Raw genomic sequence first — 26,409 nt, 5'->3', positions numbered from 1 at the left:
ACTCACATTCACACCTACAGGCAATTTAGAGTACAATTAACCGACCAGGCATGTTTTCGGGATGTGGGAGGAAAACGGAGTACCCGGAGAAAACCAACACAGGCATGGGGAGAACATGCAAACTATACACAGGCGAGGCCGGGATTTGAACCCCGGTCCTCAGAATTGTGAGGCAGATGTGCTAACCAGTCGCCCACCGTGCCTCCAGATCATGAACAATTCTTTCAAAAAGAGACTTCAAGCTATTTATTTCCACTCAGTTGAAGTGTCCTATCTTAATGCTAACACATAATGGGGAACGTTATAGACAGGCTAACGAATAGCAGCTGAGTCGCATTGTCGCTGTTCAAGCTGTTTTGGCCATTCCCACTTGAAGTTTAAACAAATTAAAGAAAATTACATGTATTTAATTAATCCACGTAATTTACTTAGTCTGCTAGCATAATGCTAACACACATTTCAAAATGTCATCGTTGGGGTAACAAAACTAGTACCGTACTAGAAACAAAACTAGTACCGATGTTGCAATAGTTTATGTTGCCCATTAAGCAACGGATATTTGAACACGGACAGCAACACATTTAGCCGATTTTATAAACATACTCACGGGCATATATTATTTTTCCTCTGCGAAGAATGACTAATATTATGGCGGCTTATCGAGGAGTAACTTGTGACCGTCGACAGTATGTATGTATTTTACTGCCCCCAGGTGGCCAAGGCATACACCAGAAGGAACAGCACAATATCTATTGAATGGAAGCAAAAATATCGTAAAAACTGTTCAAATGTTTTACATTATAGTCTAATAAGTCATTACTGTATGTTTTTATAAAGTACAGTATTATAGAGTGCTATTTTTCATATTTAAAAAAAAACACTACTAACATTTTTTTTTATTTTAGGGAGGTCAAATGGATTAATGCCATTTCCATTTATTTAAATGGGGAAAGATGAATTGAGATACGTGTGTTTAAAATTACTTGTGGCCACGTAATGAATTAAACTTGCATCTCAAGGCACCACTGTATAGACAATTATTATGATGATATTCTGGGTCTTGGTCAATTTTGACATTGACGTGTATATATGTGCAGAGGCGGCAGAACCAGAGGGGCACTGGGGGCACGTGGCCCGCCACTTTTCCTCCTATGTGTGTGATGTGCCCCTTTTCAGAAACAGAAAATGTATATCCTACTATGGAAGGTTGCTTGTAGATTAAGCAGCGAATGAATAGTCAAATAACGAGCGCTCATTCACGAGGCGAGCCAACAGACGGCAAAAACTAATTAAGAACAATTTCATTATAGTGGGCGCAGACAGCGTTTCCTTTAGAATTATTCACTGGAGGTGTTATTGATGATTCACCACATTCTGTAATTTTTCCCACTATTTTCCTTCTCCATTATTCATCCTCTCCTTCTTTCTAATCTCCTGTGAGCTGACTCAGAACTCCACTTCCATTTGTAGGCTGTTCCCTCTCAATACTCGTCTGTAGCATTGATTAAATGGACCCCAGTGGGCCGGGTCTATTTGAGGTGGCGTTTTTCAGTGTTCTTCCAATATTCCAATGAGCTAAGTTTTATTTAGATAAACATGTTTTGGGCAGGCTTTGATGATTTCTCTGTGTTATTTGCTTGGCTCGCATGGGGTACATTTGCTGCAATTTAACAATTACTTGCTTTGGCAGAATCCTTGGTTTGTCTATTCACGTCCCTCACTGGCATAATGCAGCCAACTGGGCTTCCACTGGAAGAGTGGCAAAGGAAATAGTGAAGGCAGAAAAATAAAACAATTATTTCTCATCAGCTGTGACGGAGCAAAGACACGTTCGAACAGGAGGCAAATTAAATAAGAGAGGGATGAAAATGAAAGACAGCTCACCCATTGTTTCCACCGCCGGCTTGTTTGTGAGCTCTGGAGGGAAGGCCTCGCCACTGTTTTGTTATATGCAAGCAAAGTTGATTAAATTGGTGCAAAGTAAATACAGAATACTCACCGGGCACTGTATGTAATATGTATGTAGGAACATCATCATACAGTGGTTCCTTGACTTGCAAGTTTAACTTGTTCGTGACCGCACTCGTGCTCCTAAACGCCACCTTGTCTTGCTGACAGGGTAAAAAAGGCAATTAAACTTTTTGGCTCAGAGGCCACATTGATGTAAACAAATTGTCATACGGGCCAGCATCAATTTTACATGCTACCGACGAGGGGAATGCTTTTTTGTATTTATTTTTATTTTACTTTGTTTTACTATGCTGTCTGCTGCTAGGTAGATCTGATAACTGCCTGACCTGGATAAATGAAGGTTAAAATAAAAATGAATTAAATGCAAAATAAAGTATTTTTATGGAATTTGACTCAAACTCAAACTTTATTCATCAGAATCAACAAACAACATGTTTGCATTAATGTGAAGGGTGATACTGAGATCTCGACTGCAGTAAATGGGGCAGGTCTGGCTCAAAAGCGGTGGTTTTAATGCGCAAGATGTCACGCAGGTGGGAGTCCCTTGGTCTTGTCCTCACGCGGTTCTTATTCATGTTCATGACTGAGAATGTCTTCTCGCACAAGTATGTCGAGCCAAACAAGCTCAACATTTTCTTAGCAAATGTACGAATCTCTTGGAACCTGTCTTTATCCAGCTGCTGGTAAAAGTTGACAAGAGGGAGTTGTTGGTACCGGCTGCGACAATCCGTGTCACACTGCAGCTCAATGAGCTCCAACTGCAGGTGGGCTGGAACCTCACTGAGATCCACGGAAACGGGAGAAGAAAAAAGGGTGATCTCCTTTTCAATAGTTGCAAAATCCCTGAAACGCTGTTGAAACTCCTCAGTCAGAGATGAGATGTTTGCGGCATACCTCCTCATTTGCGCACTAATATTGTGCGCTGGAAAACACGTCATTATTTCTTGCAGAGATTGGAAATGTGTAGTATTGGGCTGCGTTTGTGACAGGTGGGTTTGGAAAAGTAGCAGCTTGGTCCGAAAGGCTTTAATATGTGAAAACAGTTGGCTTATCAATGGATTTTGCCCCTGAAGGCTCGTGTTCAGGGCGTTCAGATGTCGGGTTATGTCAACTAAAAATCCAAAATCAGACAGCCAAACAGGATCGGTTAGTTCTGGCATCGGTTGTCCCTTTTTTGCCAACAATTGTCCAATTTCCTCTTTGAGTGAGTAGAAACGCTGCACTGCAGACCCCCGACTGAGCCATTTTACATCGTGTGATACACAACATCTCCGTATTCAGCGTGGATATCCAGTAGAAATTGTTGAAACTGGCGGTGTGCACAGGGCTTTGGAGCGAATATAATTAATAGCCTTTATCACCGGTTTCATAACGTGATCATATTTCAGATGTTTGGCACATAGAACTTGTTGGTGAATAATACAATGGAGTTTTATAGCTTTATCTCCTTCTTCGCTTACTTTGTTACACACTAGGGTCGATAATCCACTGTAACATTGGCGAACTGTTGCTTTTTCTCAGGACAAATGTTCTCCACCATTTTCATCACACAGTCTTTAATAAATTCACCCTCAGTAAAAGGTTTGCAGTGCTTGGCAATCAGCATTGCCACCTCATAGCTTGCCTTTGTTGCATTTTCATTCGACTCATTGGCTCTTGTGAAAAAGTGTTGCTGTGCCATTAAACCAGCTTCCAGTTGCTTCAATTTTTCACTGCGTTCGTTCGCAGTTAGCTTGTCATAATTAGCATGTTTCGTCTGGTAGTGCCTCTTTATATTGAACTCCTTGAACACAGCCACAGTCTCTTGGCAAATTAGGCAGATGCAGTTGTTTCTAAATTCAGTGAAAAAATATTCAGACTTCCATTTGTCCTGGAAACGGCGGCCCTCTCTATCAACTTTCCTTTTCTTACGTCCAGTTGCCATTTTAGAAATGGGGAAAAAACATATCATGCGCAAAACGGCCCCGCGACAGTTCGGCCACAAGTTTACTGCCATCCAGTGGTGAAATATAAAATTGCGTGTGTATTTTGTACTGCCGGGCCACATATTATTGATTTTATGACAGAGGCTTCGGGCCAGTGGAAATATGAACACGGGCCGGATTTGGCCCGGGGGTCGGACTTTGGGCATGTCTGGTTTAGCTGTTTGTGGCATTGTTCAACTTTAGCAATTTGTTTGTTCTGCGGAAAAAAGCAGTCTCCTCTGATCCTATTTGTCCTAAAATGAGAGGACTTTAAATCTCCAGCCTGATGGAAGAATAGCCAAGCAGTGGTGAAGAGGATGCCCTTTACATTTCAATATCGCTTCGGCCTTTTTGAGGACCTGCTTTTTAAAGATTGATTCAAATGGCAGTGTCAGACGAGATGCAGATCCAACATTCTCTTGGGTTTACAGAGCACATTCTAAAAAATGAGAAAATATCACCTGCATGTAAGACTTCACTGGGTAGCACTCAGCTAAGAAATGAAGAAAATGTAGACGAGACCAGGGCATCCTTTCTGAGACTTTTTCCCCCCGTGACATGGATAAGCAGAAGAAGATGGATGGGTAGAAGTATGAACCTACTTAGCTAGTGGAGTGTTTCCCAACCATTTTTTGAGCAGAGGCACATTTTTCTACATTAGCAAAATCTCACAACACACTACCAAACAAAACAGTCTCCAGGAGTATACGGTATGTACTGAAATCATTATCTCATTTCAATTTACTCAGTGCGAAATCTGGGCCTCTTAAGTTGAACACAAAGGTATTATTCTGTTCTATAAATGACAAATGGACACACAACTTCAATGCACCATCTGACGTCTAGTGGAAGGGCATTTAATTGTTCTGCATGTCACTGTGTAGGTGGCGTATATACTGTAGATGAACAAAGGAACATTATTTGCAGGAAGTAAACCACACTGTATTTTTCAGACCAATTAAGTGATCATTTCAGACAATCTGCCTCAACCTCCCTTCTCCGGCTTTGTCAGTGAGCCAGCTAGGTCCACATGAATGATTCCTCACTGCACTTATGTGCAAGAAGTGGACGAAATGGTGGAACAGCGCTACTGGGAATAGAGCCAAACAGTCGTTTAAAGTTCAATGTCTGTATGGAGTCCCCTGCCTAGGTTCGGGGATGAGATCACGCCCCAAGTGGAAGAGTATCTTGTTGTTTTATTTACGAGTGAGAGTGTATTGGTTGCTCAATCTGTTGGTACTGAGTATATGGTATAAACTCAGAACAGCATTTGAGACAACAAAATCAGCCTTGTATTTCGGCAGAAATGAGTTTCCTCCGCAGGGTGCCCGGGCTCTCCCTTAGAGATAGGGTGAGAAGCTCGGTCCTCCAGGAGGATCTCAGAGTAGAGCCGCTGCTACTCCACATCGAGAGGAGCCAGATGAGGTGGCTGGGGCATCTGATTCGGATGCCTCCCTGGTGAGGTGTTCCGGGCACGACCCAGGACACGCTGGAGAGACTATGTCTCTCGGCTGGCCTGGGAACACCTCGGGATCCCCCCGGGAGAGCTGGATGAAGTGGCTGGGGAGAGGGAAGTCTGGGCATCCCTACTAAAGCTACTGCCCCCGCGACCCGACTTCGGATAAGCGGTAGAAAATGGATGGATGGATGGAAAATCAGCCTTTGCTAAACTGTTAGCATTGGCAATTAGCATTAGCGCGCTAGAGATTACCATTTTAAGTTAAAGGGAAAAGAAACTAACTATCATTCAGGTCACTCATACATCATGGTATATGTGCATTATGCATCTAATAGTCTTTAAAAAAAATCACTTACAGATGCTCCTCTGTGGTTTTTGGCAGTGCTCTTCTACTGGCCCAACAGTGCATCCGTCCGCCACAAATGTCCGTGTGGTAAACATGGACAGTGGCCAAATGGTTCCGGACGGCGCAAATATGCTTTTATTAATACTTTTTATTGCCTCAAGCGAGGCAGAAATTTCGACTTAGCCGATTCTTTTTTCCACAGCCCTAGAAGCACCCCACCTTTGTTTAGGATGAGACTGAAATATGACAAGGAAAAGCACTAACAAGACCTTGAGTAAAAAGTATCAGATACAGAGGTGGGACTGCTGAGATTGTTATCGACCTCCACGAATGTTATTTCCACTGAACAGCTACTCGCATCAATTTGGAGCAATTGGTTTTCGCTTTTTGACAGCACCTGGGAAATTACAACAAAATATAAAAATAAAGATCAGTCAGAATGAAACACGCTAACAACAACAATTGCATTTAGTTCTATTTGCTGAGCACTCTTCAAGTGGTACTGCACTGATGAGTCATGGATGTATTTACAGTATCTATACAGTGTTCTCATCTCCCTGCTCTCATTGCTCTTCCCTCATACAGTCCAAAAAGATCTACAGTATGTTAGGTTAATTGAGCACTTGCCTTGGAGGTGTAAATGTGAGTGTGAATTCAAAATTGTGGTGAGCTCCAAGCTTTTTTAGTGCAGCTACAAAGACTGAGAAAAAAACTCCTTTGTCTTGAATCATCGTATGGACGAGTTAATATATCAAGTTTTTTCATCTTTGGTTCTAAAATACAGACGAGCAGCGAATGATCCCAGCAAGCACATATTGTACACTGAGCAGCGACGACAGTAGGGACACAGAATCAGATCAAATACAAGAAATGCATCAAAAATGCATGGTCTATAGGGGTTAAGTCAACACATTAACTTGGCCAGTTTATAACCTTCTACTTCTTGCTCCTGATGAACTCCTCTTGTTATCTTGGCAGTGTTTCTGGGGTCATTATCTTTCTTCGTGATGAAGGCTTTCCCAATCAGTTTGGTTTGCTTGAAATTAGCAGACAGAAAATTAATGAACCCATCTCAGAAGAAAGAAGCAGATCCTTTCTTTCTCCAAACTTTAGTTAGTCTTTCCATCACTTCGGTTAATCTTTACAAATTCCAGCCTGGCCTTCCTATTTTTCTTCCTAATGAGTCGTGTGCATCTTCTGGTGTAGCCTCTGTACTTTCAATTTCATTACTAGTCAGAAAATACCTAAATAGTATCTTATTTGGTTAAATGTATTGCCTGACATCACTGGAGGTGAGAAATCGATGATCAGAATCAGAATCAGAATCAGAATCATCTTTATTTGCCAAGTATGTCCAAAACACACAAGGAATTTGTCTCCGGTAGTTGGAGCCGCTCTAGTACAACAGACAGTCAATTTACAGAACACTTTGGAGACATAAAGACATTGACAAAAAACAACAACAAACAACAATTGTGCAAAAAGATGCAGAGTCCTCAGTTCGAATGGCTAATATCGCAATAGTCCGGTGCAATGACCATTGTGCAAAGGGCACTGAGACTTCAAGGAGTGTATGCGGTTTAAAGTGACGAGTACTGCGATAATCTGGGACAATGGTTGTGCAAATGTTACAGATACTCCTCAATCAGTGTGCAAATGGAGCAGATGCTATTCTGGCATGAGTGGCCACTATATGCAAATAGTGCAGCACGGCGAGACAACTACAGTGAGTGCACGAGTAATACATAATACAGAAATGTGACAACGAACTCAAGTCAAAAAATTGCCAGCTTGTTGTAATGGAATTGTAAGTTAGCTGTTCAAGAAGTTGATTGCAAGAGGGAAGAAGCTGTTGGAATGTCTACTAGTTCTAGTTTGCATTGATCGGTAGCGCCTACCTGAGGGAAGGAGCTGGAAGAGCTGGTGACCAGGGTGGGGAGGGTCCGAGAGGATTTTGCACGCCCTTGTCTTAGTTCTGGCAGCGTGCAAGTCCTCAAGGGTGGGTAGGGGGGTACCGACAATCCTTTCAGCAGTTTTGATTGTCCGTTGCAGTCGGAGTTTGTCCTTTTTTGTAGCAGCACCAAACCAGACTGTGATGGAAGAACACAGGACTGATTCGATGACCGCTGTGTAGAACTGTCTCAGCAGCTCCGGTGGCAGGCCATGCTTTCTCAGAAGCCGCAGGAAGTACATCCTCTGCTGGGCCTTTTTGAGGACGGAGTTGATGATTCCATATCACATGATTATGCAGTACAGAAAAGATGTAAATAGGGACTGAGCCATGCCGCAAATAGCGAACAATTACGAGTAAATATTTTTTTTTATAATTGCTTATGTTAATAGTTTAAACTATAAATATACAGTACCACAAACTATAATCCCAAAACTGTTTAATGTAATTTAAGTCATATTACATCATTACCATTAAAAATAAATGGTTTACAGATTATTTGATTACACTGGAAGCACACATGCACATGAACATGTGCATAAGACTCTCCATAATCTCCACTAACAACCCAGGTTAAGATTGCCTCCTCCCTGACATACAAAGCTTGTCTCTCAGTCGAGATGTATCACTTCAACGTAATTCCTTGACACCAATTAGCCTATACTCTCCAATTTAGACAGGGCTTTGGCGGCAATCTAAAATAATTTCAGAAAGAGCACAAAAAACATGAATAGATAATTATTGAATAGTGAACCACGAATATGCTGAAGATTACTGTATTCGGAAAAAAAGCAGAACATAAACGTTTGGAGTTGTGGTTTCTTTTCCATGACTTTTAGGAGGGCACTCATCAAACTTATCAGTGAGACTTTTTATAAGCCTTTATAGCACCTTTTTGTAACGAGATGTGTGTGCGTGGGTTTGTGTGTGTGTGTGAGTGAAATGCCTCGAGTTAGGTTTATTTGGTGTTTTAGTGGATTAGACACAGGGCAGTTAGAGACGAAACCAAAAGTGCACATTGCACAAATGACACACAGCCACATGCATACAGTACATAAAAAGAGGGAATGGTAATGACAGTAAGTGCAAGTGACTGGCGGCCCCTTTGGAACCCTCACTCCTCCTCACCCCTGCAAAGGGTGATGACAGAGGCCGAGAGGACACAAACGCCTGGTTGTTACACAAACGCAAATTTCAGGTCGGAAATTAATTTAATCTGGCAGGGGGACGCTGGGAAAATGAATCATGATGCAAACTGATGCATGGTCGACTCAATTCTCTTACTTGTGGAATCTGAGCCCCTCCCAGTGTATGAAAGTGGAAGTACAATTACTTTCATCATGAGACCAAGCAAAAGGTAAAGAAAGCGTACACATTTGGACAGAACAAAATTAAGTCATCAACTACAATTACTACAGTTTCTATAATTTCATTTGGGATTATTTAACCCCATGGTAATACATTTAATAAAAAACGATTTTCTCAACATTTATTGCTCCAAGGCATATATTTTACATTAGAAAACTCTCACAGCAGACCAAACAAAAAATGTCACCAAAAATATAAACACAGAAATAATGATTTTGGTTTCATCTCAGTTTATTCACAAATGTACTCAGTGTGAAATCAGGGCCTGTAATTTTAAGATTGCAGCTATTATTCCGTTGTATGAATGGCAACAAGTGGGTACACAAGTTGATTCTGGCATCTACTGGAGGAGTATTTAAAATTTCTCCCTGTCACTATATGTCGCTGGCATAGATAGGTGAGCAAAGATACATTAAGGTATTTGTAGTAAATAAATACATTTTGAATCAATTGACCAAGTGAAACTGGATAATTTTCCGTGGCATTTCTCACACACTAATGCAAAAATTGATGTTTTATCATTTTCCAAATGCAAATGAAACATCAGCATTACTAAGTGAAAACATTTAGGTTACCTAACATTTTGATCAATATGACAAGGATTTTAAAAAGCACCCAAAAGCAGATTTCTCCGGTTTAAAAAAAAAATACAGTAAATGTATTGAAACATTTCAACATAGATGTAAAACAATAAAGTACAGACAAAAATCATTGCAACATGGGAAACAGAACAGTCTATATTAGGAGTAACGAAAAATCACAGCAAAACTGGAACTCAGGAAGCACTCGGAACAAAAGCATGGACTCTAGTAACATGAAGCAGAAATGGTTACAACGATGGCTGCCGCAGGACGTGACAGAAGACAAGACGATCTGACGAAGGACAGAGGCAGACGCAGACAATTAATACACTAGGACGTGGGACACAGGTAGAGACATTCAGGGGCGAGGCAGACAATCACGATGAAGAGGAGACAGCAGAGTGGCTTGTGCAAATGCCCCTTAGGGGAGCAGTCTCAAAGTTGGACTTTCAATTGGACAGTGATTTTAAATTGGATCGAGAAATTGGTGTAGTAGTTAAATCCAGCTTTTTTTCGTGTCTCAAGTTAAAGCTTTTTCTTATATAGTAACATTCATGCCTTCACCACATCTCGGCTGGATCGCTGTAATGCACTTTTATTTTGGAGTCAGCCTGTCCTCTCTCAAACATCTCCAGTTGGTTCAAAGTGTTGCCCCTCGCCTCTTAACTGGAACACATAAGAGGGAGCACATACCTGTAACTGCTATTCTGACCTCCATCCACTAGCTGTAGTGGAAGTCTAAGCGGAAGCTAACAGAGCGCTTTTCCGTTGCTTGTCCCCAACTAAGGAATGACCACCCAGTGCACTTTACACAAGCGCTCTCCATTTTTTAACTTGAGCCCTTATTTTAATGTCTTATTTATTTCTATTGTTTATAACTTTGGGTGCAATTTTTTTTTTTTTTACAGCACTTTGTTTCAGCCGTGGTTGTTTTAAAAAGTGCTCAATAAAGAAAATGAAGTTGAGTTGAGCTGTGTGTCAACGGTAAGAAGTACAATACAAGAAAAGCACTTGCTTAACGAGGGCATGCTGTACTGTCAATAGCTGGGTCTCTGCAGTGCCTATCCACCCATTAAGTGTGAACTTAAACAAGAAAGTACATATTTTGTGAGGACTGTGGTCTGTAAATCAAGGAAATCTTGTTTTGGTAAAATAAGGAGAAACAAATCAAAAGCAAACCAGGTTGCATTTGTATGTTTTCTTCCATCTTTATTTTCTCCTTACACTGGGAAAAAAAAGCATGTTTGTTAATCCTCCATCCATCAATCATCCGTATCTCTTGCTTTCGCTTTCGCTCTGAATCTTATTTTATTTCAACGTAAAGGATTTAAACAACAGTTACATAGGTGGAATTCCGGTATAATCTTGGAACTGATTCTAAATGTGAAGGTCTCTGTCTTTATATACTGGCTTGTTCAGACTCTTGATGATTCTTTACAACCTTTCAATCACATTTATTTGACATGTTCTCCCCACATTCTCTTCCAGGCAGACATTTAACCATTACTATCTTTTGTATGTGAACCCATGGAGCCCTTTTCCTATCTCATCTTTCGTTCAATTACTTTCCCCCCCCTGAAAGACCACAGCAGTGCAGCAGGGTGTAAAAAGAGGTTATAGATTACTTTGACCTCGAAAACCTACAGCCAGAGCGACAAAACACACACTACACTTTACAGCGCTTATGACTACCCAACTGAAAACCATATTGCATATTTACACAAAGCAAATAGTGTCTGAATATGTCTACTTGGCCATAAGTCAAGGTCTAACAGCTCTCAAACTATCGGTGCAATTTTCTGAATCTATTGAAATGAAATGAGAATTTTTTTTGTTTTTTCAAACTGAGCTGCAGCCAATTCATGGAATAAAATTACAGCCCAGCATAAAAGAAGACATTTTACTTTTTCGTGTCTTTGAAGGAGCATTAACATGTTCGACGTGTTGCCCTTGACTTGGGGAAGTTCTTTGAAGCGGAGATACTCGTGGTCTTGTCAAGTGCTGTTCTCAACCGGGTAGCTGAAATGATCCCATACTGCTGACCTAGATGAGCTTGGAGAGTTGGCAGTTTCAGGGTTATTAGTAGTACTAGCCATGTTTCCGCCTCTGTGTTTGATGGGATAATGTGTACATAATCATCAGCGCTCGCCACAGTTTTTTTCACTCCGGTCAGATGACCATCAGCAGAAAAAGTAGTCACATGTCATGCAGTCGGAGGAGGCTGGCTGGAGAAATGTATCCTTAAGCTTGGCTATTTTAATCAATTCAAAATAATAGTAATAATACTCATCATCATCATAACAATCATGATAATCATAATACCAGTTTTTTTTAAGTTTGGTAGCACTGTTAGGTCATATGGCTGTAACCTATGAGTATCGGAGGCACAACCTCTGGGAGTTGAGAGGGCCGTGTCACGGTTCTGCAATTTCAAAAGCAACACAGATTTGTGTCTTAAGAGTATCGCAATTATCGGTTTCGATATTTTATCATTACAGCCCAAATTTTAATGAGTATTCAAAAACCTCTCGTGACTATATTTCCAAAATGCGCCTTCTTGTGCTAAACTTCCCATGCTCTTAACACACCGACAACTGCTACTCTAAGGCATAGCTAGTGTGGTCGTAGGCTACTACAGCTGCAGTATGTGTGGCAGAACCTGGTACCAAGACAAAAAAGCACCCCAACTAATTATTGCAGTGACTAAACACCATCACACTCTGCCTGCTTGAATATTCCTTCCTTCCCGAGCCTAAAACTCACAACAAGCTGGTCTTTTGGTGACTCCTGGGTGCTAAAAAGAAGTCAGGCAGATTCTAGAACATTCTCTATTAGGGCTCCAGTACTCTTGAATGCCCTACCTGTAGAAATGTTTAAATTTCAACTTTAGACTTATTTCTACACTCCCATATGGTTAAACCAGACCTAGCATGCAAATAGTCTCTTTCCCTGCCTCACCCCCTGACATCTGGATTTTGGCCTTTTTTACTGCCGCTTCTCTTCTCTCTTCCTCCATCCATTGCAGCCAGGAGGGTGGGGGGTGGGGGGGGGTGGGGTCTCCATCTATGATCCCGTCTCCAGGTTTCTTCCTTTTTTTCCCCTAAATGGGTTTTCACTGATTTTTATTTTGGCGGATTGGGGGTCTAGACCAGGAGATGTTGATTTTTGTGCCTTTGAGACTCTTTTGTGAATAAGGGCTATATAAATAAATTTGACTTGAAAACTTGATCCACCTATAGCATCTGCCGCTGCTCAACTACGTACATTAAGACACTGCTCTTTCCCCAGGGATGCTTAGAGAGAAAGAGAGAGGGAAAAGAGAGAGAGAGAGAGCGGGAGAGGGAGAGATAACTCTTAGTATATAGCACAATTTGAGAATCTAAGGCAGTCGTGACACACTGTTGAGGCACCAAGAGCACACCATATGACATTCTGACCTGACAGGCATACCAACATTTCAACTTTTGTCCCATACCTTCAACTTCAAAATTTCCTTGAGGACTACAATCTGCAGCCAGGTGCGTTTTTATTTTCTTCCCGCTCAAGTTCATCATCATAAATCTTGCATGTTGAAGTGATAAATAAATCCAGCGTGCAAAAAGTATGATGGATGGATAGATAGTTAGGGAAATGTTTTAAGACTAAGTTTTAGCTTAAGATGAGAAATACCATAATTCTTTGTATGTGTACTTATTTTTAAGACATCAATAGGGTTAGGGTTAGTTAGCTATGTTTACTTGCTTAACAAAAAATTTGACAAGTCATATTTTACTGTTCTATTGTCAGAAAAGAATTGTTGGAACTGGAAATACATTTCTGGATGGATAGATAGATGGATAATGGATGGATGGATTTATATTGCATTATAATACACTCATAATACAGATTTATAATACACTCAATATTAGGCTATATGAACCTTTTGATATGCACAATATATAGGAATAATAATTAGGGCTGTCAATCGATTAATTTTTTAAAATCAGATTAATCACACTTTTAAATTTTGATTAATTGCGATTATTCACAGGCGCCAAATATACGACACATAGTACGTCATTTTGCTTTGAGATGGTATTTTAATGGTATTTTAAACTTGTGCTTCGATGAAAAGACTGTTCACCGCTGCAAAATATGCATATGATCTTCATTTTTTTTTAATTTTTTTTATTTTTTTAAAGGCACATCGGGGTAACTTTTGAAGCAACCTCCACTGCATTTTAGATATCCTTCCACGGTTAAGGTAAAGGAGCGTGTGTGGTCAAAATAAATTGTGTGATTAATATATAATTAATGCGATAATCTTTTGTGATTAATCATTAGTTAACACTTTAACTTTGACAGCACTAATAATAATTCTATTGCGCACTGAAACTGAAAGAAATTATGGTCCTTAAAGTGATGAAATGTGCTGAAAGAATATGTATAATGTTGATCCTACCGTATGCTTGTGACTGTAACCCTTTCATTTAAATGCTGTAGGGCATTTAAATGAAAGGGCAGGGTTGTGTGAATAAGTGTTAATGAGAATAAAAACTATGCTATGGCATGATAACGGGATGATAACATTTCTACATCCTGATTCCAGCGGTGACACATTTCAGTGTTAGTTGCCATTGGTGAGTTGCTAGGTGTCCAAGTTGGTAATTATAGCCTACTTACACAGTCGTGAGAGGGCTTTGGTTTCCAACACTTAGCCAATCCTCCAAAGAAAATGTGTCAGCTTTCTATTTGAGCATCATTTCCTGTAGGGGCAACAGATTATGTACACATTATCCCATCAAACACAGTATGTACAAAATAAGTGTATGATGTATGATGTAGTATTTGTTTTAGAATTGACAGATATTTTTTACCTGGTAATTTTCCTCTGGAGTCGAGGTGCAATCTGGTGGAACATTACAAAAAAAGTTTGTAATTTCCAGGAATTTTCAAAGAGCACTTTACATTCGGAGCCTTAGAAACATTCAGCTGCACAGGCAGGACAGATTCAATTGGAATTATTGAGAATTAACGTGTATTAACTGAAAGTTTTTGTCAATTTATGTAAACCAAGAAGACATGCATGCAAATTAAAAAAAAAAGTTTACCTGACTTCATTTTTTGTTTTATTTTTTAGTTTAGTTATTTAGTTAATTTAGTTCTGTGTTGAATACACGCTACTTTCCAAAACAACACACTGTTTTATGGAGCTATTTACCTAAATCGGACACAGGCAGGGACAGCACTACACCGGGGCTAGGGAAATCCTGATATAAATATTATTGTATATCTGTGAAAGAAGCTGAAACATTTAGTCTGAAGAAGTCTGAGAAGTTTGGAGTACTTTGCTCAACCGTCAGTTATGACTTACTTATTATGAGATACGAGCGCTGTATGGTAGCAGTGAATTCAAGTCATCTCACTTCACAATAATTAAATAATCCCTCATTTTAGCGAATAGTGAACAATTCTTCAAAAAAGAGGCTTCAAACTGTTTATTGAATCTCAAACCAAATTAAACATAAAGAGAACGACGCGTTTCAAACAACCACATAGCTTCCGCCTTTCAGTTCGTAAGCTTAATGCTAATGCTAAATAGCATCTATGTTGGGGTGCTACTAAGTAACACACTGAATACAAACAGTGCAGCAACACGTGTAGACAGACAATATAACAGTGAAGAACAACAAATATTAGTGCCGTACTGATGAGGTGAGAGGATTCGGGACATCTCAATGAACAGTATATCTGTCTGTCTGTCATGCCCCTAGGAGGCCAAGACAGGTACAACAGAAAGTGTCTCCTCATTTTCCCTGTTGTAATCCAAGAACCAACCTGGGCAGGATGCCGGATTTGGTCTGCTCCCGTGCAAGTCTTTCCACCCCTAACATCTCCACTGACTGCCCAAATGCTGCTCTGCTGTGTGGGATGAACATCTCCCGCTTACTGGAGAACGCCACCGAGCAGGACGTGGATGAAAAGTGCTTGAGCGAGGAGGAATACATGTCCATGCAACTGGGGCCTCCGAGGTCCCCTGTGTTCCTTCCGGTCTGTATCACCTACCTGACCATCTTCATGGTGGGTGTCCTGGGCAATTCCCTCACCTGTGCGGTCATCTTGCGCTACAAGGTGATGCAGACCCCCACCAACTATTATCTTCTGAGCCTGGCTGTGTCCGACCTCCTGGTGCTGCTTCTGGGCATGCCACAGGAACTCTACGAGATGTGGCAGAACTATCCGTTCCTGTTCGGCGAGGGCGGCTGCTACTTTAAAACCTTTCTGTTCGAGACAGTCTGTTTCGCCTCCATCCTCAACGTCACAGCGCTCAGCGTGGAGCGCTACTTGGCCGTGGTCCACCCCCTCAAGGTCAAATACATGATGACGTCGGCTCACGTCAAGAGGGTGGTCTTCACGCTGTGGTTGCTCTCCATGCTGTGCTCCGTCCCCAACACCAGCCTGCACGGGATCGTGGTGCTGCCGCCGAGGTTCGGACGAGACTTCCCTCGTTCTGCTATCTGCCGTATGTATGGAATTTCTTTAAGATGTCTTTGCTCGCCAACACGATTTCCAGCGGTTACAAAAGTACCAATACACTATGCTTACACTACTCACATAAAGTTAGTCTTAGTTACACTGGGTTCCTGGCAACCATGGCAATATTATCCATCCATCCATCCATTCTCTTAATCTCGTATCCTCACCAGGCTCCCAGGTGTGCTGGCACCTACCCCAGCTGACTTTGGGCGAGAGGCGGGGTACACCCTGAACTGGAGACAAACAACCATTTGCACTCACAATCACACCTACGGACAATTTAGAGTCTTCAATTAACCTGCCATGCATGTTTTGGGGATGTGGGAGGAAACCAGAGTAACCGGAGAAAACCTACGCAGGCACGGGAAGAAAATGTAAACTGGAGGTCGGATTTGAATACAGAACCTCGGAACTGTGAGGTAGATAGATGTACTAACCAGTTACCCACCATGCCACCGAATATTTGATATTATACTGTATAGGCATATTTTATTCTTGTTGTGCCTTGTTTCACTGCTGTCTGAAGCCAGGTCAGCATTGCAAAAGAGAATCAGTTCTGAAATGCTTACCTGGATAAAGAAAGTTTTACAAAATATGTAAAAATAAAAATATTCCTTGGCCTCTCATACTCGCCACGTACAACTCTTCTAACGTTAAACCATGTGTTTAATTTACCTAAAATGCATGCCTAAAATGCTAACCCTAACCCATACCTGTTTGTAACGCTTAATGTTGAATGTGTATGAGAGACAGTGAGAGAGATCTATGTGAGTGCATAGTGTATGTGAATTAAGGGCTCTTTTACATGTTTTGGTACAAGAGATGGATTAGTGAATTAGTTGGAGACTAAAACATTGTGTAAACGTGGTCAATTCAAATTGAACCAGGAAATGTATTAGTCCATTCATGAATCAAACACCTGTGGTGAATTTTGCTGTTCAGCTCGTTGTTATGCAAAAACTACTGAAACATTGAACAGCTGGACATATTCTATCCCTCATTGTTACGTTTCAATCCTCAGAATTGGTCAAGCCCAAATGGATGTATAACCTGATCATCCTGATTTCCACACTGGTCTTCTTCATCCTGCCCATGCTTATCATCAGCATCCTCTACCTTCTTATCGGATTGCACCTGTACAAGGAGAGGATACTGACCATGGTGGAGGACAGATGCAGCTTTGGACCAGAAAGCCTCAGCAGATCCCACAAGCACAAACTGAACAAACGCAACCTCCAAGTCACCAAAATGTTGTGTAGGTAACATTATAAAAATATTATTATTACTATTTAGCAGACATTTAACTCAGTTACAGTATGTTTAGTGCAGTTTTTTTCCAACCTTTATTGCGCTGAGGCACATAATTTACATGAGAAAAATCTCACGACACACTACCAAACATAAATGTCACAAAATAATATGTACAGTGGTACTAGTCATCATTCAGCCCGTCACTACATGTTGCTGACATAGATAAATGAACAAACATACATTATTTGTAGTCATTTTTGGACCAATTAAGTGACACATGGAGCACAGTGGTTGGAAATCACTGCTTAAGAGTATCCCTCCACTTACTGGTTCAGTGTATCCATCTACTTGTCATGTGGAAGGACGATCCCAGAGGACTTTGGGTAAGAGGCAGACAACCTGGGCTGATCCTGTGTCAATCACTGGGCGATGTGTGAATGAGGCATGCCTACTACAAGAAAGTCATCTTTGTGATGCTCTACAGCATATATGTCAAACTCAAGCCCGGGGGCCAAATTTGGCCCACAATGTAATTATATTTCGCCCGCAAGACCGTATTAAATGTGTATTAGAGCTGGCTGTGTTGGCCCATCAGTCTAGACCGTCGAGCGCCCCTTCCCTTTCTGTTGCAGTCGTTAGCAACTATGCTACCAGTCTCCTCGAGGAAATTTACACTTCCCCTTCCCAAAAATGGCCATATGAAAGATGGAAAACGGTTAACTTCCAAAACAGGTGGGAGGCAGATTGTCTAGTAAAAGACAGACCTGTTTGTTGTGTGCGGTACAACGTGGCTGTAACAAAGAATATAACATAATTGAAATTTTTATTTTTTTTAAATGCCCTTTATCATCTCCTAGGCAGGGAAATTAATAGTTTGAGGTTTGGATATTTATTGAAGGACATTCTTATTTTTTGGGGTTGTTTTGTTGTTAGCCTTTGAAAAAAGATTTCCATCAAAGAGAAAGGGAGTTGAAGATAGGTAAATAGAAGATGGAGAGACAGAAGAATTCATGTTGTCTATTTAAATACAAAACAACAAACAAATACCACTGATGTCTTTTATCACAAATTTGATTTCTCGTGTTTATATTAAAGTTTGTTTATTCCAGATTCAGTGTTTAAGCAAAATTCTCAAAAGAGAAGGCAGAAGAGCCAGAGTTTGAGTTTGGTTTTGAGAACCCCTGGTCTATATTTTATGTGTCCAGGTGTGCTGGTGGTAGTTTTTGGCCTGTGCTGGGCTCCCTTCCATGTGGACCGTCTGATGTGGAGCCTGATGGACACGTCGCTCGAGCAGCATCTCCAGATCTTTGAGCACATCCACATCGTTTCGGGCGTCTTCTTCTACCTGAGCGCTGCCATCAACCCCATCCTCTACAACCTCATGTCCACACGCTTCAGAGAAATGTTCAGACACATCTCGTGCTACACCGACACCTCTTCGCTATGCTCGAACATCGAGATGACTCTGCATAGCAGCTTGAGTCAGAAAGCACAGAGAAGCACCAAATGGACTCGAACCTCCATGTTGAAGCAAAATACATTGAACATGGATGGCTGAGTTAATTAGCCATTCATTTGGTGCATTGGATGACAACTAAAAATGATATAAAGCACATTTTATGACCCTGGCAAGAGCAGAAAAACGGATTGTGATAATAGGCCAGAGGCTCTCAAAATTTTGGAGGCTCGAGAACTCCTACAGGGATTCAAAAGACACTTTTATAATCCAAATGCTAATTAAACATTACTACATGCACACCGAAATGTTTAAATGTTTGTATTTTTCTGACGTTTTAACTGAAATATTCATGACCTGGTTAATAGTAACTAAACTTGAATTGGATTCCCTCTTTATTCATCGTCGCTAGGTGATGTGCACTGCTTACACTAACAACATGGCTGGAAACAGAGAGGAGCTAGTTTAAAAAAGCACGGTCAGTGTTTACAATTTTGTGATTTTGTCACTATATGTATATATAGTTAATATTTAAATCTAGCGACTAATTTTCCCAAAAAAGCGACTAGCAAGTTTAATTCACGCTAAGAAACGTAGCACCACCCTCCCACCATGAGGCAGACGTTACATCCGTCTGTCATAGAATGTGGCTGATTGACAGGTCCAGCTGTTGTAGTTGGAGATGACAACTTACGACACTTAAAACAAAACCTTTTGAGATGAGAACGGACCAGCAGCAGGTCGATGCGAAAGAGCGCAGACCTGATCAGCTGAACATCAAAATTAAACGAGTCCACAGACAGAGGGAGACAATACTTGTGGTCTTTTTCCAAGAGCTGGTTTAGCAACAAGGCTTGGCTAACTGCATGTAGCAAGGTAAATTCTTCATTGAGCTTAGCTGTCTCATTTTCAAATGTCAAAATCCTGTCATACACGTTTTAAAAGAATTTATATACACCGGTGTTTCACAGCCTTTATTTAGCCAAGGCACTTTTTTTTTTTTTTTTTACATAAAAAAAAAGACACCAATCACGACATAAAAAAAAATGTCACCTCACACCATCAAACAAGAGTTAATTATGTACCTTCTGCTGTCTGATCATTTATAATTGGAGAGCATTTATAATTGTTGTGACTGTCACTATACGTCACTGGCAAAGATATATGGACCGAGATACATTATTTGTTGTAAATAAACTTGAATTCTTGGACCAATTCAGTGAAATTGGATAATTTTCCAACAAAAATGGATGGGAAAGACTGATGTATGCAACATAATATAACAGAAGTAAAAATAGTCACATTTTGAAGACATTTTACAGTGAAAAAAAAGTCATTTAAATGTATTTAATTCAAACATGTACATCAGTTGCAGGATTAAAATGTGTTAAATTAACAAATTCTATTATTTCTGAGGCGAAGAGGGGAGAATTACCTCAGTTTACCACACATACTACATGGTCAAATTAATCCTTTTTTTTCCAGTATACAGTCACATAGTGTAGAATGGGTTTTTCACAGAGATAGTGTTAATGGTGTTTTATTATAGGTATTGATGAAATCAATAAAACCTGAGTGTGTTCTATGTCTGTTAGTCTGTAGTCAACATTGTTGATTGTAAAATAGAAAAAAATAGAGGGTTTCGCCACAGAAAAGAGAAATTGGTTTGTTACATGCTGTTTACATTGAGATCTGATTGGTAAAATAGATTTGATTTGTGTCTGCAACTGATATTTAATTAAAATGTATTGTTTATGTTGTACTGAGTGGTGAAACGCTTTCTGTCATGGTCTGTGTTTTGGGTTTGGGTTGTGTTTAGTTTTGTTCCATGTTTTCCTGTGTTCCATGTTTGTCGTGTGCTCATTAGGTTGTTGTGTCCACCTGTTCTCGTCTATTTTGTGTCGACCAATCAGCTCTCTCCAGCCACTCGTGTCTTGTCCAGGTGTTCCTCGTTGTCTCGTCAATTTGTTTGTATTTAGTTCCCTGGGTTCTTTCAGTCCTGGTCGGTTCATTGTCGTTGTCACATGTCTTGCCATGTCATAGTCGCCAGTTGTTTTTGTCATAGTCGCCTGTTGTTTTATCATTGTGATTAAATATTATTATTTTGAGATTCCCGCACTCCTGCCTTGCCTCCCTGCTTCCCTGCAATTGGGTCCACCATGTTCTTGCCTTGCGTTCCTCGCCGTCGCCCTAACCATGTTCATGACACTTTCCTATGTCGCAGAATATTTCCAATTCTGCTCAATGATCATTGTACATCTTCTCTTTGCCAAAAAAAAAAGAAAAAAAAGACAAATGAAAAAGCCAAAGAAAAAAGTAAAAGACACTTGTGGACTAGACTTTCGAGCCATATTTTTTCTAGTTTTTGATTGAGCTCCAAATTGTACCATTTGGGGGCATTCAATTTTGGAAGTTCCATTGTGGGGTTTACATTTCGCACATTTTACTGCATTAGTTAAAGGGGACTTCTAATTCTAAAGGGGCTGAGAAGATGATGAGCTGCCTCGCTGGTGGGAACAGCAAGATTAACCTACAAATAATACAACATATTTATGATTACCTGGAAAATTAACCCAAAACACTATTGTGAAAATAAATCCTTTCTGGTGGAAAAAACGTATTTGTTGTATACGGTACATCATGTGAGATGTAACATTTCAGCTTTTCTAACTATGGACGCAGAGCCTTGAAGCCAAACAAACACAAAATGAGGACAATCAAGTGGCGTGTGAAGTGTTATTGTGTATTTAATGTGTTGTTGCTGTTGTGACAAGAACAATTGCCATGGTCCTTTTACAGACAGCCATTTTCCTTTATCAGATATGTACAGTATATAAGTTTTATTCTCTATATTTGAGGAATATTAATTCCAAAACAAATAGTCTGCCAGTATTGTGTAAATGTTTGCCGCTTGAGTTGAATTTTTGAATGTTTATTAAAATATGCAAGGGTGCATAATATCTTGAATGCATATCCTATAGCTATAACATATGTGAATATGTATCACCTCTTGTTTCAATGACTATACTGTATGAAAGCACGTATTTTCTCTTGTTAAGGATTTACGGCAACATGAGCTCCCTTCTAAACATTGGTGCAGCTAGTGGAATAAAACAGAAGGCTTATTGCTCTTCGGAAAGCAGTTCTGCCTTAATGAGCCTTGGATTAATTTTCATTTTCACAGTGCAACCTGCTCTGGGATGAAAATGCCTCCTGCACAAAGCTATTGAAACGCGACCAGTAGTCGAACTTAATTAAAAGTATATTTTCATCAGGCAGTTTCTTTGCAACTTTGTATGAGCAACAGTTAAGGAATTATTGGGGTCACAATGTAAACGCATAAGAGACTGGAGGAACCAAGACAACACGTCTATTTGATGACTGATAGATGCTGACTGATAGACGCTCCCCTCCATCAATGATTTACATAAGCTTTCAAAGAAGTCAAATACCAATAGTTTTTAACATTGCCTTTCATTTAACATGCCACAATTTAAAATATAAAATAGAACAATATCTTCATTTGATCACTCTATCATTACTGCCAAACAAATCATGCGAGCAATTACAACAGCTAATGGGACAAACCAAACGTTGCAACAACTTGACCTCTCATTCTCCCATTCCCCCCTTTTTTCTTCTTCTTCTCTGTGTTATGGACAGTTTTGGTCATTTTGTCGTTTCCAGAGTTCTCTGGGATGATGTCAATAAATTTGCCCCAACCCCAACAGAGAGCGAGCAGGAAACCAATCAGCCAGAGGAGGGAGTATTTGCTAATTGTCATTTATAATCATATTAATTGATAGCCAGGCTAGGTTCCAGCACACCCGCGACCCTGGTCAGCATAAGCGCTACAGAAAACGGATGGATGAATGGGCATTTCTTGACATTTGATTCGATGTTGTCTATGTTTTCCATGTCTACGTTAAAAGTTAGTTGTCAAGTTATTGCAAATAAGTGCCACATCCCCACTTGAAAGAGATGATTCATCTGCATTTTACTCAATGGCCAAGAAACATTTTCCTTTTGTGTCATTTTTATTTTGCATTAAGTCGTTTGACAGTCCCTCAAGAAGTTTCATTCCTTACATTTGTCTCTGGCAATGCGGTGCTTGTAAGTGCATCGGCATCTTTATTTTAATTATATTTAGGATTTTGAGAAATATCTACGGAATTTTTTTTATTGTGAATAAGTAGTTATGAGAGAGAGAGATTACACAATTTTGTAATTTCTATAACGTCACATTCTAGCCTGAGATTTACTCATATTTTTTCAATTTTCTCCACAGCAAATTAGGTCACTGTTGTTTGAACTTTTTAGTTTAACATTAAATAATTCAGCTGAGGTTTTGATTGTTAGAGATAAATACAGATCAATGTATTTATGTTTTTTGTCCTTTCATATTGTAATGAATTGTTATGTGTGTTTATTGTTGTGTGCTGCTGTTGAGGGGGGGGTTTGAGAGTTAAATTGTGCTCAGCGGTTAATTCAGGTTTGGCGTTAATTTTGAAAGTTTTGAATGCATCGGTGTGTTCTTCTTCTACATAAGATTATTATTGTCTAGCTGTGATTATGCATTACTAATAAAAAAAAAAGAGAGTAATCATTGCACAGACCCAAGTAATTATTAGTTCAAATTGGTCACTTAATTACAGCATAATTAACAACCGTAGCGGGGGGCGGGGGAGAGGGGGGTGTAGTACTTTGAGAATCCCTGACTACCGTATTTTCACGACCATAAGGCGCACCGCATTAAAAGGCGCAGTCTCAGTTACGGGGTCTATTTCTGTATTTAACACATACATAAGGCGCACCGGGCGGCACGGTGGCCGACTGGTTAGAGCGTCAGCCTCACAGTTCTGAGGTGCAGGGTTCAATCCCCGTCCCCGCCTGTGTGGAGTTTGCATGTTCTCCCCGTGCCTGCGTGGGTTTTCTCCGGGCACTCCGGTTTCCTCCCACATCCCAAAAACATGCATTAATTGGAGACTCTAAATTGCCCGTTGGCATGACTGTGAGTGCGAATGGTTGTTAGTTTCTATGTGCCCTGCGATTGGCTGGCAACCAGTTCAGGGTGTACCCCCCCTCCTGCCCGATGACAGCTGGGATAGGCTCCAGCACACCCGCGACCCTAGTGAGGAGAAGCGGCTCAGAAAATGGATGGATGGATAAGGCGCACCGTATTATTGGGCGCAGGCATGGTAAAACATACGCTAGCTTAAAACGTACAGTAGCATGCATGCACACTAAAAGTATCAAGTATTTAACAATGTACTCACTTTGTTTTTTGATCAATCCTCATCCACAAATCCATCAAAGTCCTCATCTTCTGTATCCGAAATGAACAGCTGGGCAAGTTCTCCATCAAACACGCCGGGTTACCTCTCGTCATTGTCGGAGTCAGTCTCGTTGCCGTGCGGCTCCTCAGAAATGCCGGCTTTTACGAAAGCGCGAACAACAGTGCAAGCAGACACGTTAGCGCAAGCATCCACAATCCATTCACAAATTGTAGCGTAACTCGCCCGGCGCTTCCTCCTAGTCTTAGTAAAGCTGTGTTCGTCATCTGTCATCCATCGCTCCCACGCCGCTCGCAACTTCACTTTGACCGCCCTGTTTACACCGATGTACAGCGGTTGGAGTTCATTAATCCATTCCTTGAGTTGGTCTTCCAACTCGGGCCACGTCGCCTTGTTTCCGCGGAAACTCAGTTTCATCTTCTTGACTTGGCAAAGCTCGTTTTTCTGCTTCCTCCACTTGCGAACCATGGATTCGTTGATCTTGAATTCTCTCGCGGCTGCTCGATTCCCATGTTCCTCTCCGTGTTCCTCTGCGTAACTGATAACTCTTCGTAGGTGCCGTTTTCGTCATTTTCGGGGGTCCTTAGCCAAACCGATGTTGTTTTGCACAATGCACATACTGGCGATATATACCTACTTTGGCCATGCCTTTAGCGTCCTCTTTCACACGCACCCTCCCCCATTTAATGGCCGCATGCTGTCCTCAGCCACGTCCGCTTTTCCTCTGTATAAGCAGCGTGACGGCAGGAAATGCTCCCAGTCAGTTAAGCGGACCGCTAATCAAAGTCACCCAACATTTACAGATTTTGGAACTCGGTGCACACATAAGGCGCACCGCATTGTAAGGCGCCCCGTCCATTTTGGAGAAAATTTAAGACTTTTAAGTGCGCCTTATGGTCGTGAAAATACCGTAGTTTGAAATTTCGGCCGGACAAATTTTTAGGTCTCAAAAAAAGAGGACGTCAGCATGTTAAGCTAATGCTTACTTTATTTCAAGCTAGCAAACTAAAACAAGTTCTTTACACAAATTAATATTTTCAAAATATGTTGACATAACATTACCTTTATATTTTGACTTATTTTCCTCCTCCACTTTTCTTCTTTTGTGGAACTGTGCACACGAGGGCTTAGCTGTCCTTTTCATGATGGAAATTTTTTTTAATATAATCCCCTGTCCTGTTCTGACTGATCGCTCATTGTCTGACTTGAGATGCGCCCCCACGTCATGTGACGTGACTTGCCAAGTGACAAACATAGGTACTTTAGTTTATTTTGTAATTTTTATGATTTTATGGAAATATTTTTCCCGAGGAGGAGGGCGCTGGCAGTGCGCTCCTCCAGCAGATGGCGTCCTAGGCGACCGCCTATGTCGCCTATGCCCAGAGCGGGCCCTACTTCCATTTTGGAACAAAAGAATTGGGGGAGGTGTTGAATCACCAGAAATACAGCAAAATACATTTATAAATTGCTGATTCATTTTAATTCTGATGTTTGACATTATCAAAATGAACAGAACAACAAAAGAACCAAATAAATTGTGATTTGTCAAACTTTGCTTCATGTGTACATTCTTAATGCTTGCATTGATTTTCACTGTAATAATTGCTTCCTACCGCCTAGAAAAAGAAGAAAATAGATCTCCCCCTCCCTAAAATGTGTTTTTAACATGTATTTAATTCATTTTATTTTATAAGATCAAGTTATTGAGGGCGGCACGGTGGGCGACTGGTTAGAGTGTCAGCCTCACAGTTCTGAGGACCGGGGTTCAATCCCCAGCCCCGACTGTGTGGAGTTTGCATGTTCTCCCCGTGCCTGCGTGGGTTTTCTCCGGGCACTCTGGTTTTCTCCCACAACCCGAAAACATGCATGGTAGGTTAATTGGAGACTATGAATTGCCTGTAGGTGTGAATTTGAGTGCGAATGGTTGTTTGTTTGTATGTGCCCTGCGATTGGCTGGCAACCAGTTCACGGTGTACTCCTGCCCGATAATAGCTGGGATGGGCTCCAGCACGCCCGCGACCCGAGTGAGGAGAAGCGGCTCAGAAAATGGATGGATGGAAGTTATTGTGTTGTTTTTATAAACGGTATCAGTAAAATATATTTTCAGGTGGTACCGAAAGTGATCTATCATGTCATTCCACATAATACATGCTGATTACATTAATTATTACATGGATAAAATATGGCCCAGCGCTAAAATGCTAAAATGTTTTCGACTTTCAAGGTACTCAAGGCTTTTAACAATGCCACAT

At 40.8% G+C, this 26,409-nt stretch overlaps 1 protein-coding gene across 1 annotated transcript; it reads left to right on the top strand.

Moving 5' to 3' along the window:
* The first annotated feature begins 15,466 nt into the window (after positions 1-15,466).
* Positions 15,467-18,965, top strand: LOC133489202 (neuromedin-U receptor 1-like). The gene is made up of 3 exons (XM_061798064.1): positions 15,467-16,142; positions 17,178-17,411; positions 18,613-18,965. The coding sequence occupies exons 1-3, from the start codon at positions 15,467-15,469 to the stop codon at positions 18,963-18,965; spliced, it is 1,263 nt and encodes a 420-aa protein (XP_061654048.1).
* The last annotated feature ends 7,444 nt before the right edge of the window (positions 18,966-26,409 follow it).

The sequence above is a fragment of the Phyllopteryx taeniolatus genome, chromosome 14, assembly GCF_024500385.1.
Source record: "Phyllopteryx taeniolatus isolate TA_2022b chromosome 14, UOR_Ptae_1.2, whole genome shotgun sequence".
Lineage (NCBI taxonomy): Eukaryota > Metazoa > Chordata > Actinopteri > Syngnathiformes > Syngnathidae > Phyllopteryx > Phyllopteryx taeniolatus.
The sequence above is the reverse complement of the archived record's forward strand: the minus strand, read 5'-3'. Positions and strand labels throughout refer to the sequence as shown.